General features: G+C 42.5%; 1 protein-coding gene across 9 annotated transcripts in view; it reads left to right on the forward strand.

Moving 5' to 3' along the window:
* Window positions 1-15502, forward strand: part of LOC110523188 (cAMP-specific 3',5'-cyclic phosphodiesterase 4D) — a 392833-nt gene that overhangs the window by 330024 nt on the left and 47307 nt on the right. For all 9 annotated transcript variants that reach the window (XM_036976772.1, XM_036976773.1, XM_036976775.1 and 6 more), the window contains 3 exons: window positions 8671-8707; window positions 8983-9059; window positions 9515-9567. In XM_036976772.1, coding sequence (XP_036832667.1) covers window positions 8671-8707; window positions 8983-9059; window positions 9515-9567 — 167 coding nt within the window. The remainder of the gene's footprint in view (window positions 1-8670; window positions 8708-8982; window positions 9060-9514; window positions 9568-15502) is intronic.

The raw sequence follows: 15502 nt of genomic DNA on the forward strand, positions 1-15502 counted from the left end.
TCTATGCACCAGTTGCTGAAAAACAATTGACACTTGAAGTTGAGAAACTTGTGGCGAGGGAAGATTCATCCTTCTCATCCGTTGTTGTTGAACAATTTGCTCAGAAAGTTTTTGTTAAAAAAAATCTGTAATATCTGCAGAAACTCAACTGTAAACAAGTCTTCATTAAAATGCTCATACGAGTCAAAGAAGAACCTTTCAGGCCAAAACTCTAGCTAAACTCAAACTTTAGCTTCACACAGCAGTAAGTAATACAACTATGCTAGTCTCAACTATCCTCATTCTCTAAGCAAGGGTCAATATGTCCAAGGCCAAAGACACATTTGGGGAAATCGATCGGTTCTCCCATGAAACAAACCCAAGTAGCTCTGACGCCACTTCTGGGGCAAGCAAGAGACAGTCAGGAGCTACTGAGGGGAGAGAGCGAAGGATAGAGAGTGAAAGAACTTAGCAGAGAGGGTAAGAAACTGATAGAGCTGAGAAAGAAAGAGGCAGGGAGATAAGTATTAGTGTAACAGATGTGAAATGCTAGCTTAGTTAGCGGTGGTACGCGCTAAATAGTGTTTAAATCGGTGACGTCACTTGCTCTGAGACCTTGAAGTAGTAGTTCCCCTTGCTCTGCAAGGGACGCGGCTTTTGTGGAGCGATGGTTAACGACGCTTCGTGGGTGACTGTTGTTGATGTGTGCAGAGGGTCCCTGTTTCGAGCCTGGGTATGGGCGAGGGGACGGTCTAAAGTTATACTGTTACATTAGGATAGAACAGATAGTTGAGAGATTGAGGGCTCTATTTTTGAGGTGTGTCCTTAAAAACATGAGCCAATATGCCAATTTCAGACAGCGCAACTAGGGATGTTTAAGACCGACCAAAAGCTGGTCTTAGCGGTTACTCAGTTGGTTATGGCATTCATTTCTACATCGGACACCCACACAGTAGCCATATGTAAATCACCAATGTTTTATGAAAATATCACCTTCAGAAAACAGTCAACAGACATTACCCTTTGTTATTCATATCGTACACGATTTTTGTCCATTATCACAACCGGCTGTGATCGGAGTCCCATAGGACTTGGCGTCGTCCGGGTTAGGGGAGGTTTTGGCCCAGCGTCGTTCGGGTTAGGGGAGGTTTTGACCCAGCGTCGTCCGGGTTAGGGGAGGTTTTGGCCCAGCGTTGTCCGGGTTAGGGGAGGTTTTGGCCCAGCGTCGTCCGGGTTAGGGGAGGTTTTGGCTGATGAGGCTTTACTTGGCTTATCGCGCTCTAGTGATTCCTTGTGGTGGGCCGGGCGCTTGCAGGCTGACCCTGGTCGTCAGTTAAACAGTGTTTCCTCCAACATACTGATGCCGCTGGCTTCCGGGTTAAGCGGATGGGTGTTAAAACTTCTTAGCGCTAGCGTCCCACCTGGCCAACATCCGGTGAAATTGCAGAGCGCCAAATTCAAAATACAGGAATAGTCAAATTAAACATTCATAAAAATACAAGTGTTATACATCGGCTTAAAGATTAACTTCTTGTTAATCCAGCCGCTGTATCAGATTTCAAAAAGCCTTTACGGCGAAAGCATACCATGCAGCCGTGGTTGAGGACAGCGCCCCGTTTACAAAAGCATACCATGTGATTATCTGAGGACAGCGCCCCGTTTACAAAAGCATACCATGTGATTATCTGAGGACTGTGCCCCGCTTACAAAAGCATACCATGTGATTATCTGAGGACAGTGCCCCGCTTACAAAAGCATACCATGTGATTATCTGAGGACAGCGCCCAACTTACAAAAGCATACCATGTGATTATCTGAGGACAGCGCCCCGTTTACAAAAGCATACCATGTGATTATCTGAGGACTGTGCCCCGCTTACAAAAGCATACCATGTGATTATCTGAGGACAGCGCCCCGTTTACAAAAGCATACCATGTGATTATCTGAGGACTGTGCCTCGCTTACAAAAGCATACCATGTGATTATCTGAGGACAGTGCCCCACTTACAAAAGCATACCATGTGATTATCTGAGGACAGTGCCCCACTTACAAAAGCATACCATGTGATTATCTGAGGACAGCGCCTTGCTTACAAAAGCATACCATGTGATTATCTGAGGACAGCGCCTTGCTTACAAAAGCATACCATGTGATTATCTGAGGACAGTGCCCCACTTACAAAAGCAGACCATGTGATTATCTGAGGACAGCGCCTCGTTTACAAAAGCATACCATGTGATTATCTGAGGACAGCGGCCCGTTTACAAAAGCATACCATGTGATTATCTGAGGACAGCGCCCCACTTACAAAAGCATACCATGTGATTATCTGAGGACAGCGGCCCGTTTACAAAAGCAATCAAACATTTTACAACCAAGTAAAGGAATTACTAAAGTCAGAAATAGCGATTTAAAATGAATCACTTACCTTTGATGATCTTCATATGTGTCGTGTCTTTACTATCATTAACTGAAGACTGATAGTTTTTATCAAAGATTCTCTGTAATTAGTTATTACACGATTAGACTGATTAATCATGTAACCGTAATTACTAGGAAGTCGGGGCACCAAGCAAAAATATTCAGATTACAAAGTTATCATTTCCTAAAATAACTTTTCAGATATTATATCTGATCAATTAGTCTTCTAATTAATTAATTATTTACTTTACCTCACGTTAGTCTCATTACAAACATCGTAAATTGTTGGTTATCTGCATGAACCCAGTCTTCACTATGAGTCATCCATACATCAATTGTCTTAAATCATTTATTTATTACTAACCAAGTAATTCACAGAAATGCATAAACAAACAAACAAGGTAAATGTGGTTACATGAAATGATTGGAGAATGTGCCTTAGTGGGCTAAACCTTCATGGCGGCTTGTTAGACAAAAGGGGAAGTGGGGGTCGACTAAGAAGTCACTACTACTACTCACTCGGGAACAATTGCAATCAATATATATATTTACGCAGTGTGTTGTCTTGATCGCTGGTGAAAAGTTTGTTTCTTTTGTAGAATTGTCCGTCTCTCTCCCTCTCTCTCTCTCTGTCGTGGTTATAGTGGGTAGTTCAGAGTGACATTCACTCGTTTTGTTATAGAATGGATGTTTCGGCGGTTGTCGTTCTTCGCGTTCAATGATACCGAATTCCTAGCTGCAGACTAGTAATTAATATCAAAGACTTGTTCTTATTCTGTCGGTATCGGTAGTCTAAGAGTTTAACCACGTGGTATGGTTAAAAGATTCAGTAATGGTCTACAACATTTGTTCTCCTAATGGAGAAAAATATGGTCTGCAACATTTAGCCATCTCGTAATTGAGGTAAGCTCGGTCTGCTGATCGAAAACCCAAGTGGGGGTTTTATTCGGAAGGCAGAAAAGGGCTGTCCCAGGACGCCTGACCCTAACTGGGCTCAGGGGCGGTCCTCTGATTTAGTTAACTCCAATCCCCTTTTTGAGTTTTCCTTTAATAAACAGTCCAAAATCATATTACACAATTTTACAAACAGTATCATACTCACTCATTCATCTTATACAATAATTAGATGTACACCTCATATCTGAGGCTATTATATAAACAGTGTTATGGTAATGTGGCCACACCGTCTCCCATGAGCTTCCCCAAGTTGTGACAAACGGACCAGTAGCTGGATTCTTCACCGATCTTTTATACTTTTTTTTTTTTTACCTTCTCCGGAACATGAAATTTGTTCGTACCTCAAGTTCTGCGAGGTGGAAGGATTTCCTTTGTTCTCCATGAAAATCTACTCTCTCTATACTGTGTGGCCATGTGGCAGGGTCTTCTCAGGAATTTACGACCTCTTTGACCACAGCAACCTAGTTGAAGGAGGCAAGGGGGAGGCAGGGAGAGGGGAATGGGGCTTGCTAAACTCAAAGAGTCCAACGTCATGACATATGGTTGCAGTCACAAGTGTCCCAGCTATACAATAAATGTTTGTTTTGTTTGATAAAGTCCCTCTTTATGTCCCAAAAACACTGTTTTGTTGGCTCGTTTTGTTCAGTAATCCACTGGCTCAAAGGCGGTCACGACATGCAGACAAATACATTCTAATAGTACCGGTAAAGTTCGTCGAAACATGTCAAAAACAATGTTTACAAATAATCCTCAGGTTGTCTATTGTCTAAATAATCGATAATATTTCAACCAGACAATAGCGTCTTCAATAGAAAAACAACGAACTGTGCGCAATCGGTCACACGCCCGAAACAGCTCTGGTTCATTCTACAGTCCACTTAGAAAATGGTCTCATTCGTCCTAATTTTTCAGATTACAAGCCTGAAACAATATATAAAGACTGTTGACATCTAGTGGAAGCCATAGGAACTGCAATCTGGGTCCAATACATTACATACTGTATAGGCATTCAATTGAAAAGTACCCACATCAACAATATCCCAGGTCCTGGATGGATTTTCCTCAGGTTTTTGCCTGCCATGTCAGTTCCGTTATACTCACAGACATTATTTGAACAGTTTTGGAAACTTTAGAGTGTTTTCTATCCAATACTACCATACATATGCATATCCTAGCTTCTGGTCCTGAGTAACAGGCAGTTTAAATTAGGCACCTCATTCATCCAAAATTCAAAATACTGCCCCCTACCCAAGAGAGGTTAAGAAGCGTAGTTTGGCGAGTCATGTTTCGGAGGGCGCATGACTCGACCTTCACTTCCCGAGCCCATTGGCTGAGCGATGAGACAAGATCAAACTTGGGGAGGAAAAGGGGGTAAAAAAAACAGCAAAAAAAAAAAAGATGTTTGTTTGTTTGTTTACTTTGAACTACAGTCTGTTTTCACTCCAGTCACTAATGGCCATATCAATGCCGATGTCACGACTTCCACCGAAGTCGGTTCCTCTCCTTGTTCGGGCGGCGTTCGGCGGTCAGCATCACCGGTCTTCTAGCCATGTTGACTGGTGCGCTGCGTTTTTTGTACCCAAGTTGGTTATTTCTTTATGCCGTTGGTTTTGCAATTAAACAGCTCCGGCTATTACCTAGTTCTGCTCTCCTGCGTCTGACTTCCCTGCCACCAGTTACGCACCCCTTTACAGCCGATGGAAAGCTATAACTATATATATATATTTGGGAGCAGTAGCAGTGAGTGGACATGTCTCCTTTCTCTTTATATTGGATCTTTTTCCGGCTCCTGTGAAACATTTGGATGTGTGTAAAACCTTCCATATTCTTACATATTTTACGCCCACTGGGAGAAAATATGGTTCCTATAACTGTATTTAGGCATAGCCTGTTTAAAACAAGTGGTGGTTTCGTTTTATTAGAATTTGATCAAATGTATTCACTGTCTTTTTAAGTCTCATCAATAGTGAATGTAATCCTACTTATTGACAACGTTTGGCTTGTCCATGGCCCTGACATAATGCAATTTACAGTAGGCCTAAATCAGTGCAAATGCTATGTTTACAATATATTTTGATATTGAAGCCATGCAATTACTGTTCATAAACATGTTCAACATATTTAGCAAATATGGGATAGGCCTACATTTTGTTTCTGTAGGCTATTTAACAAACTGTGTTATAAAGGACTAACATTTCATGCAATATATAAAAGACTGTAAATACACAACCTGAAGCAACCACATATTTAGCCATGTAGCACTATCTGATTGGCCAGTGATACAGACAGAACAACAGGGAGGCCAACCAAATGGCTAGAGCAGAGGATCAGTTACGTTCTTATTGGCCAGTCAAGCCTCTACACACCTTCAACTTATTTATTCTTCAAAGCCCAGCCCTTTCTCGCCATCGCCAGCTACTGCGCCCATAATTCTGGTTGTGAAAATAGCAAAAATATTCCTGACACACCCCCGAACCTTTTGTGCTACTGCCAGTGCTAAGATTTACCATTGAGTTAGGTTTGTTCAAATAGAGCCCTGGTTGTGTTAAACAGAAACCAATAGAAATGAGAGAGAAGGGTACTAAGATCTCCATTGTGGACACCAACAGTGGGTAGAAAAACTTGGGGGAATAGAGACAGAGTGGAAGAGATACAGTAGAAAGAGAGGGAGTAGCGACATGGAGGGAGACAGGTGAGGCCATAGAAAGCAATGACTGTGAGAGAGAATATCTTTCTTAGCGGCTGTAACTGTCCTTGTCTCTCTGTCAGCGGATGTATTTAGACCTGACCTTTGGGAGAGTACACGTCCTTCATTGCCTAAGAGTTTCACAGCTCCTCCATATGGACAGACAGTCAGTAGTTGTCAACAACAGAATGGGACAAGTGCCGAAACACTCCAGCTACATTGTGTTATTATATGGAGGGTTACAGACCAGTTAACTAGGACTAAGACCCCTAGACTTAGCGAGTGTAACAATATTAATAGGCTAGTTTATCGGTTTTGTAACACATGGATTGAGGAATGATAATTAAGGTCATTAAGAGATAGATTCAGTGCAAAAGGGTATAGCGGGCGCACAGTTCAAATAAATAATCATAAAAATTATAAATATTAAACATTTAGGTACATACAAGTGTCTTATATCGGTTGAAATATTAAATTCTTGTTAATCTAACTGCACTGTCCGATTTACAGTAGCTATTACAGTGAATGCATGCCATGCGATTGTTTGAGGACGGTGCCCCATATAAAAATATTTTTCCACTGGCACATGTTTCATAAATTTACAAATAGCAATTAAATATTCACTTACTTTTTGAAAATCTTCCTCTTATTTGTCATCCAAAGGGTCCCAGCTATAACATGTAGTGTTGTTTTGTTAGATAAAATCCTTCTATTATATCCCAGAAAGTCTGTTTAGTTGGCGCCATCGTTTTGAGTAATCCACTCGTGCAACATGCATAGAAAGGAATCTGAAAATCTACCCCTAAACATTGTTTCAACAAGTCAAAATACATTTCTATTTACTCCTCAGATACTCTAAAATGTAATCAAACTATAATATTTCTTACGGAAAGAACTATGTTCAATAGGAAACCGATTTTTGCAGGTGTGTCCTTTCTTCACAAATTTTCAAGACTGTGTCCCTGTACTAAAACTGATATTTCTTATTCTTTTTGGAAGTTACAAGCCTGAAACCTTGAACATAGACTGCCGAAACCCTGTGGAAGCCATAGGAATTGCACCCTGGGATATAGAATTGAGTGTGCCCTTATACTTGCCATTGTAAGAGCATTTTCTCCTACCATATCTATTGTGTTATATTCTCCTACATTATTTTAACATTTCTACAAACTTAAAAGTGTTTTATTACTAATGGTACCAGTTATATGCATATCCTGGCTTCAGGTCCTGAGCAACAGGTAGTTTACTTCGGGCACATCATTCAGGCGGAAATTGAGAAAAAAGGGGCCTAGCCTTATTTTATTTCATAGTTGATTGTGTTTCAAACACACCTACATGTATGGGCACATGATGGCACATGATGGCACAACAGAAGACCTAAGTCAAGATGTCAGCATTCAGGCTGCATCAACGGTCCTGTTCGCACTTTCCCCAAACATCTGATACTTCTGCATTCACTGGTGCAAAAGGATGACTACTTTCATTGAACTCATGTTTTGAATCTTTGTTTTCCCCCTGCCTTGCTCTACCTTGTCACACAGACAAACCCTATATTCCAATACAATACAACTACTTTTAATATATTTTAAAAATCATCTGTTTATTAGGTACACCCATCTTGCCTCCAGAACAGCCTGAATTATTCAGGGCATGCATTCTACAAAGTGTTGGAAACGTTTGTTACTCAATTGGTATCAAGGGAACTAACGTGTGCCAGTAAAACATTCCACACACCAGTACACCAGCCTGTACCAGTGATACCAGGCAGGATGGGTTCATGGACTGATGTTACTTACGCCAAAGTGTCCATGTCCTGACTGAACATGAAGCAACAGCAACCAAGATTTATCAGATCAGGAGATGTTTTTCTACTCAATTTTCCAGTGTTGGTGATCACGTGCCCACTGGAGACGCTTCATCTTGTTTTTAGCTTAGGAGTAGAACCCGGTGTGGTCGTCTGCTGAAATAGCCCATCCATGACCAGGATTGACGAGTTGTGCGTTCTGAAATGTCACTCTGCACACCACTGTTGTACTGCGCCGTTATCTCTCTGTTTGCGGGCCTGCCTGTTGGCTAGCACGATTCTTGTCATTCTCCTTTGACCTCTCGTCAACAAGCTGACTGGATGTTTTTTGTTTGTTGCACCATTATCAGTAAACCCTGGACAAGGTTGTACGTGAAAAGTCCAGAAGGGCTGCCATTTCTGAGATACTGGATCCGGGGCGCCTGGCACCGACAATCATACCACACTCAAAGTCACACAGGTCACTCGTTTTGCCTATTCTAACGTTCAATCTAACAGTAACTGAATGCCTCAATGCCCGTCTGCCTGCTTTATATAACAAGCCACGAACACATGACTCACTGTCTGTAGGAGCAATTCATTTTCGTGAACGGGGTGGTGTACCTAATAAACTGTCAGGGTAAGTGTATATTGTATATATATTTTTTCTATCGCCGTATATGGTTAATCTGTGTTGACAAATGCATGTGATATCTTAACATGAATTTGATTTTCCTCACATTTCTTTTTCCAATGAGATAGGAGGACCGGGATGTGTATGCTTTCACATTGTAAATACACCATCTTCCTCTTCCTCCTCCTCTTCCTCTTCCTCTCTTACAGCCATGGCGACGACTTGATAGTCACACCATTTGCACAGGTCAGTGCCCATGTGCTCCACTTTCACTTTTGCCCCAGTGGGCAAAACTGATGAAAATGACATCATTAAACCATATAGCAGGTTTTGCCTGCTGGGTAAACCTTTATCATTTTTTAGGACCTGACTCTTACCTCAGTACAAGTTGCTTCAGATAATGTCGAAGGCCGACATGTTTTTGATACACTAAGACATTGTTCATAAATTAAGGACGTTATTGCTGTTGACATGATGTCACATAGTGTCCGATGTGTCCCGCTGTACTCCACCCTGTGTAGGTACTGGCTAGTTTGAGAACGGTACGGAATAACTTTGCTGCACTAACCAACTTGCAACAAGACAGAGCCTCAAACAAGTGAGTATATTCATTGTAGTGTATTGCTAAAATGTATGAGTGAGTGAGTGAGTGAGTGAGTGAGTGAGTGAGAGAGAGAGAGAGGGGGGGTGAGACAGAGCCAGACGGAGAGAGAGAGAGTGAAAGGGGGGGTGAGACAGACAGAGAGAGAGAGTGAGAGGGGGGGTGAGACAGAGACAGACGGAGAGAGAGAGAGTGAAAGGGGGGGTGAGACAGAGACAGACAGAGAGAGAGAGTGAGAGGGGGGGTGAGACAGAGACAGACAGAGGGAGAGAGAGTGAGAGGGGGGGTGAGACAGAGACAGACAGAGAGAGAGAGTGAGAGGGGGGGTGAGACAGAGACAGACAGAGGGAGAGAGAGTGAGAGGGGGGGTGAGACAGACAGACAGAGAGAGAGAGTGAGAGGGAAAGACATCCCTGATCAAACCCTTATTTCTCTGTGACTACCTTTAACAGGCGGTCCCCTATGTGTAACCAACAACCACCCATCACCAAGTCCTCTTTCTCAGGTAAGACCAACACACACACACACACACACACACACACACACACACACACACACACACACACACACACGGTACTGCAACCAAGTGAACTGATATGACAGCGGACCTCTTTCTGTGAACTGACAGTTGCTTTCTTTCACATGAAGATCCTGAGTGAACTCTTTCAATCACAAGTGCCATGTAGTGAATTGAATTGACCAACCATTTTCCTCCGTGGGCATCATAGGTAATCTACAAACGTCTTCCAGCGGGCGTTGCAGTAGCATATACAATACCTTTCTGTGTTGTTGTCCAGTAAAATCAGGAAATAAGTTTGGTTACAGAAGGAGGACTCCACTTCCCAATTTTCTGAGTAAAACTAATGTGCATGGACTTACATGTTTTTGGGGCTTCTATTGTCCACTTTGAACTTGGAATGCATGCCTGCGTTTCATTGGGTTTGACGCTGATCCTCTGAAGTGTTTGTATGTGGGAACATTTGCTATTGAGCCGTGCCAGAGGACAATGTTTTGGTTGGCCTCAGTCCATTGTCGTGTTCATAAGAGCACGCGACGGAAAATGGAAATTAGCATTTCTTATCAGATAAGTCCAGGTAGTCGCTCCTTGTTTACGTCAGTTTTATTCTGTTTGGTGCCTAATGAACAAGACCCAGTCTTGTTGGTTTGTCATATGACAGGGAGCACATCTGGCTCGGTTCTGATACAGTGCATCCTGCATCCTTCCTTCATTCCTTGCAATGATTACAGATCTGGATCTGGGAGGTTTGGATTGGTTAATAGGCTTTCACTTATCCAATCATGTCATGTCAATCAATACCTTGGTGTCTGGTTAGACAGCAAACTCTCCTTCCAGGCTCACGTTAAGCATCTCCAATCCAAAATTAAATCTAGAATTGGCTTCCTATTTCGCAACAAAGCATCCTTCACTCATGCTGCCAAACATACCCTCGTAAAACTGACTATCCTACCGATCCTCAACTTCGGTGACGTAATTTACAAAATAGTCTCCAACACTCTACTCAGCAACATGGATGTAGTCTATCACAGTGCCATCCACTTTGTCACCAAAGCCCCATATACTACCCACCACTGCGACCTGTATGCTCTCGTTGGCTGGCCCTCGATTCATATTCGTCGCCAGACCCACTGGCTCTAGGTCATCTATAAGTGTTTGCTAGGTAAAGCCCTGCCTTATTTCAGCTCACTAGTCACCATAGCAGCACCCACCCGTAGCACGTGCTCCAGCAGGTATATTTCACTGGTCATCCCCAAAGCCAACTCCTCCTTTGGCCTCCTTTCCTTCCAGTTCTCTGCTGCCAATGACTGGAATGAATTGCAAAAATCACTGAAGCTGGAGTCTTAATCTCCCTCACTAACTTTAAGGATCAGCTGTCAGAACAGCAGAACACTCAACTACCTCATCCCCATATTGTTATTTATTTTTTGCTCCTTTGCACCCCAGTATCTCTAGTTGCACATTCATCTTCTGCACATCTATAACTCCAGTGTATAATTGCGAAATTGTAATTATTTCGTCACTATGGCCTATTTATTGCCTTACTTCCCTAATCTTACTATATTTGCACACACTGTATATATCATTTTCTATTGTGTTATTGACTGTATGTTTGTTTATCCCATGTGTAACTCTGTGTTGTTTGTTTCGCACTGCTTTGCTTTATCTTGTCCAGGTCGCAGTTGTAAATGAGAACTTGTTCTCAACGGACCCACCTGGTTAAATAAAGGTGAAAAAAAATATATACAGTGGGGCAAAAAAGTATTTAGTCAGCCACCAATTGTGCAAGTTCTCCCACTTAAAAAGATGAGAAAGGCCTGTAATTTCCATCATAGGTACACTTCAACTATGACAGACAAAATGAGAAAAAAAATCCAGAAAATCACATTGTAGGATTTTTTATGAATTTACTTGCAAATTATGGTGGAAAATAAGTATTTGGTCACCTACAAACAACCAAGATTTCTGGCTCTCACAGACATATAACTTCTTCTTTAAGAGGCTGCTCTGTCCTCCACTCGTTACCTGTATTAATGGCACCTGTTTGAACTTGTTATCAGTATAAAAGACACCTGTCCACAACCTCAAACAGTCACACTACAAACTCCACTATGGCCAAGACCAAAGAGCTGTCAAAGGACACCAGAAACAAAATTGTAGACCTGCACCAGGCTGGGAAGACTGAATTTGCAATAGGTAAGCAGCTTGGTTTGAAGAAATCAACTGTGGGAGCAATTATTAGGAAATGGAAGACATACAAGACCACTGATAATCTCCCTCGATCTAGGGTTCCACGCAAGATCTCACCCTGTGAGGTCAAAATGATCACAAGAACAGTGAGCAAAAATCCCAGAACCACACGGGGGGACCTAATGAATGACCTGCAGAGAGCTGGGACCAAAGTAACAAAGCCTACCATCAGTAACACACTACGCCGCCAGGGACTCAAATCCTGCAGTGCCAGACGTGTCCCCCTGCTTAAGCCAGTACATGTCCAGGCCCGTCTGAAGTTTGCTAGAGAGCATTTGGATGACCCATAAGAAGATTGGGAGAATGTCATATGGTCAGATGAAACCAAAATATAACTTTTTGGTAAAAACTCAACTCGTCATGTTTGGAGGACAAAGAATGCTGAGTTGCATCCAAAGAACAACATACCTACTGTGAAGCATGGGGGTGGAAACATCATGCTTTGGGGCTGTTTTTCTGCAAAGGGACCAGGACGACTGATCCGTGTAAAGGAAAGAATGAATGGGGCCATGTATCGTGAGATTTTGAGTGAAAACCTCCTTCCATCAGCAAGGGCATTGAAGATGAAACGTGGCTGGGTCTTTCAGCATGACAATGATCCCAAACACACCGCCCGGGCAATGAAGGAGTGGCTTCGTAAGAAGCATTTCAAGGTCCTGGAGTGGCCTAGCCAGTCTCCTGATCTCAACCCCATAGAAAATCTTTGGAGGGAGTTGAAAGTCTGTGTTGCCCAGCAACAGCCCCAAAACATCACTGCTCTAGAGGAGATCTGCATGGAGGAATGGGCCAAAATACCAGCAACAGAAAACGTTTGACCTCTGTCATTGCCAACAAAGGGTATATAACAAAGTATTGAGATAAACTTTTGTTTTTGACCAAATACTTATTTTCCACCATAATTTGCAAAGAATTTAATTAAAAAATGTTTTTTCTCATTTTGTCTGTCATAGTTGAAATGTACCAATTACAGGCCTCTCTCATCTTTTTAAGTGGGAGAACTTGCATAATTGGTGGCTGACTAAATACTTTTTTGTCCCACTGTATATGTATGGATCAGTTATAGCCCCATGGTATAAAGGAGAAAATGAGACATGTTTTAAGTGTTTGGGGACTGTAGTGACTTCTGGGGTGCATTGGTGAGTGATGGTGGTGTTACTATTGGAATAACATGGTGAGTGATGGCGTTGGTACTGCAACACCAGTACCAGATGTATACAGCAGAGGGAGACAAAGAGCATGTTTTACACATTGGTGCCCTGTTGTGCTTTCTAAAGCATCTTTAAAGTTGATGATTCAAAGGGCAGTAATACACTGGTCTTTAAGATTGGTTTCTTGTCTTAACTCAGCTGTTTTTTTCACTCCTGCTTGACTCTAATACAGATTTGAGCTTAAATACCACTTGCCATGTTATTGTAGGGCTATCATGAACATCTAATGATCCCACACTGGTGTCTCTAGCATAGCTGACTGACACAGGACTTGTGACGTTCTAAAGTTTGTGTGTGTGTTTTGTACCCGTGACATTTCCGTTGTTGCATAATGAAGTTGTATTGGATCTGTAAAAGAAGCCACTGGGAAAAGTAATGGTACCATTCTAGTCCATTAACCAGAATAATCCAGACCCAGCTTGATCCTTGGCACCTGCTAATACTAATTGATTCCACTTGATTATGTGGAGGAGGAGCTCTAGACTAGACTTCATGGCCAAAAGTTGTGAAGGATCGCGAGCATCTCATTCCAAATTCGTGGGCATTAAAATGGAGTTGGTCCCCCATTTGCTGCTATAACAGCTTCCACTCTTCTGTGAAGGCTTTCCACTAGATGTTGGAACATTGCTACGGGAACTTGCTTCCATTCAGCCTCAAGAGCATTAGTGAGGTCGGGCACTTATGTTGGGCAATTAGGCCTGGTTCACAGTCAGCGTTCCAATTCATCCCAAAGGTGTTAGATGGGGTTGAGGTCAGGGCTCTGTGCAGGCCAGTCAAGTTCTTCCACACCGATCTCGACAAACCATTTCTGTATGGACCTCGCTTTTTTCATGGGGGCATTGTCATTCTGAAACAGGAAAGGGCCTTCCCAAACTGTTGCCACAAATTTGGAAGCACAGAATCGTCTAGAATATTATTTTATGCTGTAGTGTTGAGATTTCCCTTCACTGGAACTAAGGGGCCCAGCCGAACCATAAAAAACAGCCACAGAAAATTATTTCTCCACCTAACTTTACAACTGGCACTATGCATTCAGGCAGGTAGCGTTCTCCTGGCATCCGCCAAACCCAGATTTGTCCGTAGGACTGCCAGATGGTGAAGCGTGATTAATTCACTCCAGAGAATGCATTTCCACTGCTCCAGAGTCCAATGTCAGCAAGCTTTACACCACTCCAGGCAACGCGCATGGCAATTTTTTAATATTTTTTTATTTAACTAGGCAAGTCAGTTAAGAACAAATTCTTATTTACAATGACGGCCTACGAACAGTGGGTTAACTGCCTTGTCAGCTTGGGGATTCCATATCGCAACCTGTTTGTTACTGGCCCAATGCTCTAACCACTAGGCTACCTGCCACCCCACAAGCCCTCTTAAGCTCCCGAAGAACAGTTCTTGGACTGAAGTTGCTTCCAGAGGCAGTTTGGAACTCTGTAGTCAGTGTTGCAACCGAGGACAATATGATTTTTACGCGCTGCACGCTTCAGCACTCGCTGGTCTCTTACTGTGAGCTTGTGTAGCCTACCACTTTGCGGATTTATGAAGCCCTTTTTACATCAGCAGATGTAAACAGTACTTACAGTTGCCCAGGGCAGCTCTAGCAGGGCATACATTTGACAATCTAACTTGTTGGAAAGGTGGCATCCTATGACCTGTGCCACATTGAAAGTCACTGAGCTCTTCAGTAAGGCCATTCTACTGCCAATGTATTCTATGAAGATTGCATGGCTGTGCTCAATTTTATACACCTGTCAGCAACTGGTGTGGCTGAAATAGCCGAATCCACTAATTTGAAGGGGCGTTCACTTATATAGTGTTTATTTAAATAGCCGCCCTCTTTATTTCCAAGCATACCGAAAATATGTGACCATGTTGCCTAATAACATCAATGCTGATGTTGGGGTTAATTAATGTATATGTGTCAATACTGGTGACCCGAAGACTTACTGTAAGTTTAAGTAGATTCATAAAGAGAAATATTATTCTACGTCAGATGTGTTCATGAATTCATCAGCTGATCATATGTCGCCTTATTCAATTACCATACCCCTGTTGTCTTCCATCAAACAAGGATGAAGACATATTTTTTTTTTTTTAAATGTTATCAGCCATCTGAAAAGCAGGGGAAGTGTTCAATTTATGGGGCACCTACATGTCCGTCCCCTATGGTAGTGTTTCCCAAACCTCTCCTAGACTACCCATACACAGTACTGGATCTCTTCCAGTACCAGCACACCTGATTCAACTGGTCAACTAATCAGGGATGTGCTACTACTGCAGTCTACATCAAATAGGAGATGGACTAGGGGAACTGTGGTAGAGATATGAGAAACCCCGAGCTAGCTTACTAACTAGTCCGTTAGCTAATTCTACCAAGCACCACTGTTTCTGTGACAATTGCTTGGGACTCCTGATCCTCTATAGCGCCGGTCCAGGGTTTAGCATGAGCCCTTGCCGTTTCCCTGAGA

This window comes from Oncorhynchus mykiss, chromosome 5, assembly GCF_013265735.2.
Source record: "Oncorhynchus mykiss isolate Arlee chromosome 5, USDA_OmykA_1.1, whole genome shotgun sequence".
In the NCBI taxonomy this organism is placed as follows: Eukaryota; Metazoa; Chordata; class Actinopteri; order Salmoniformes; family Salmonidae; genus Oncorhynchus; species Oncorhynchus mykiss.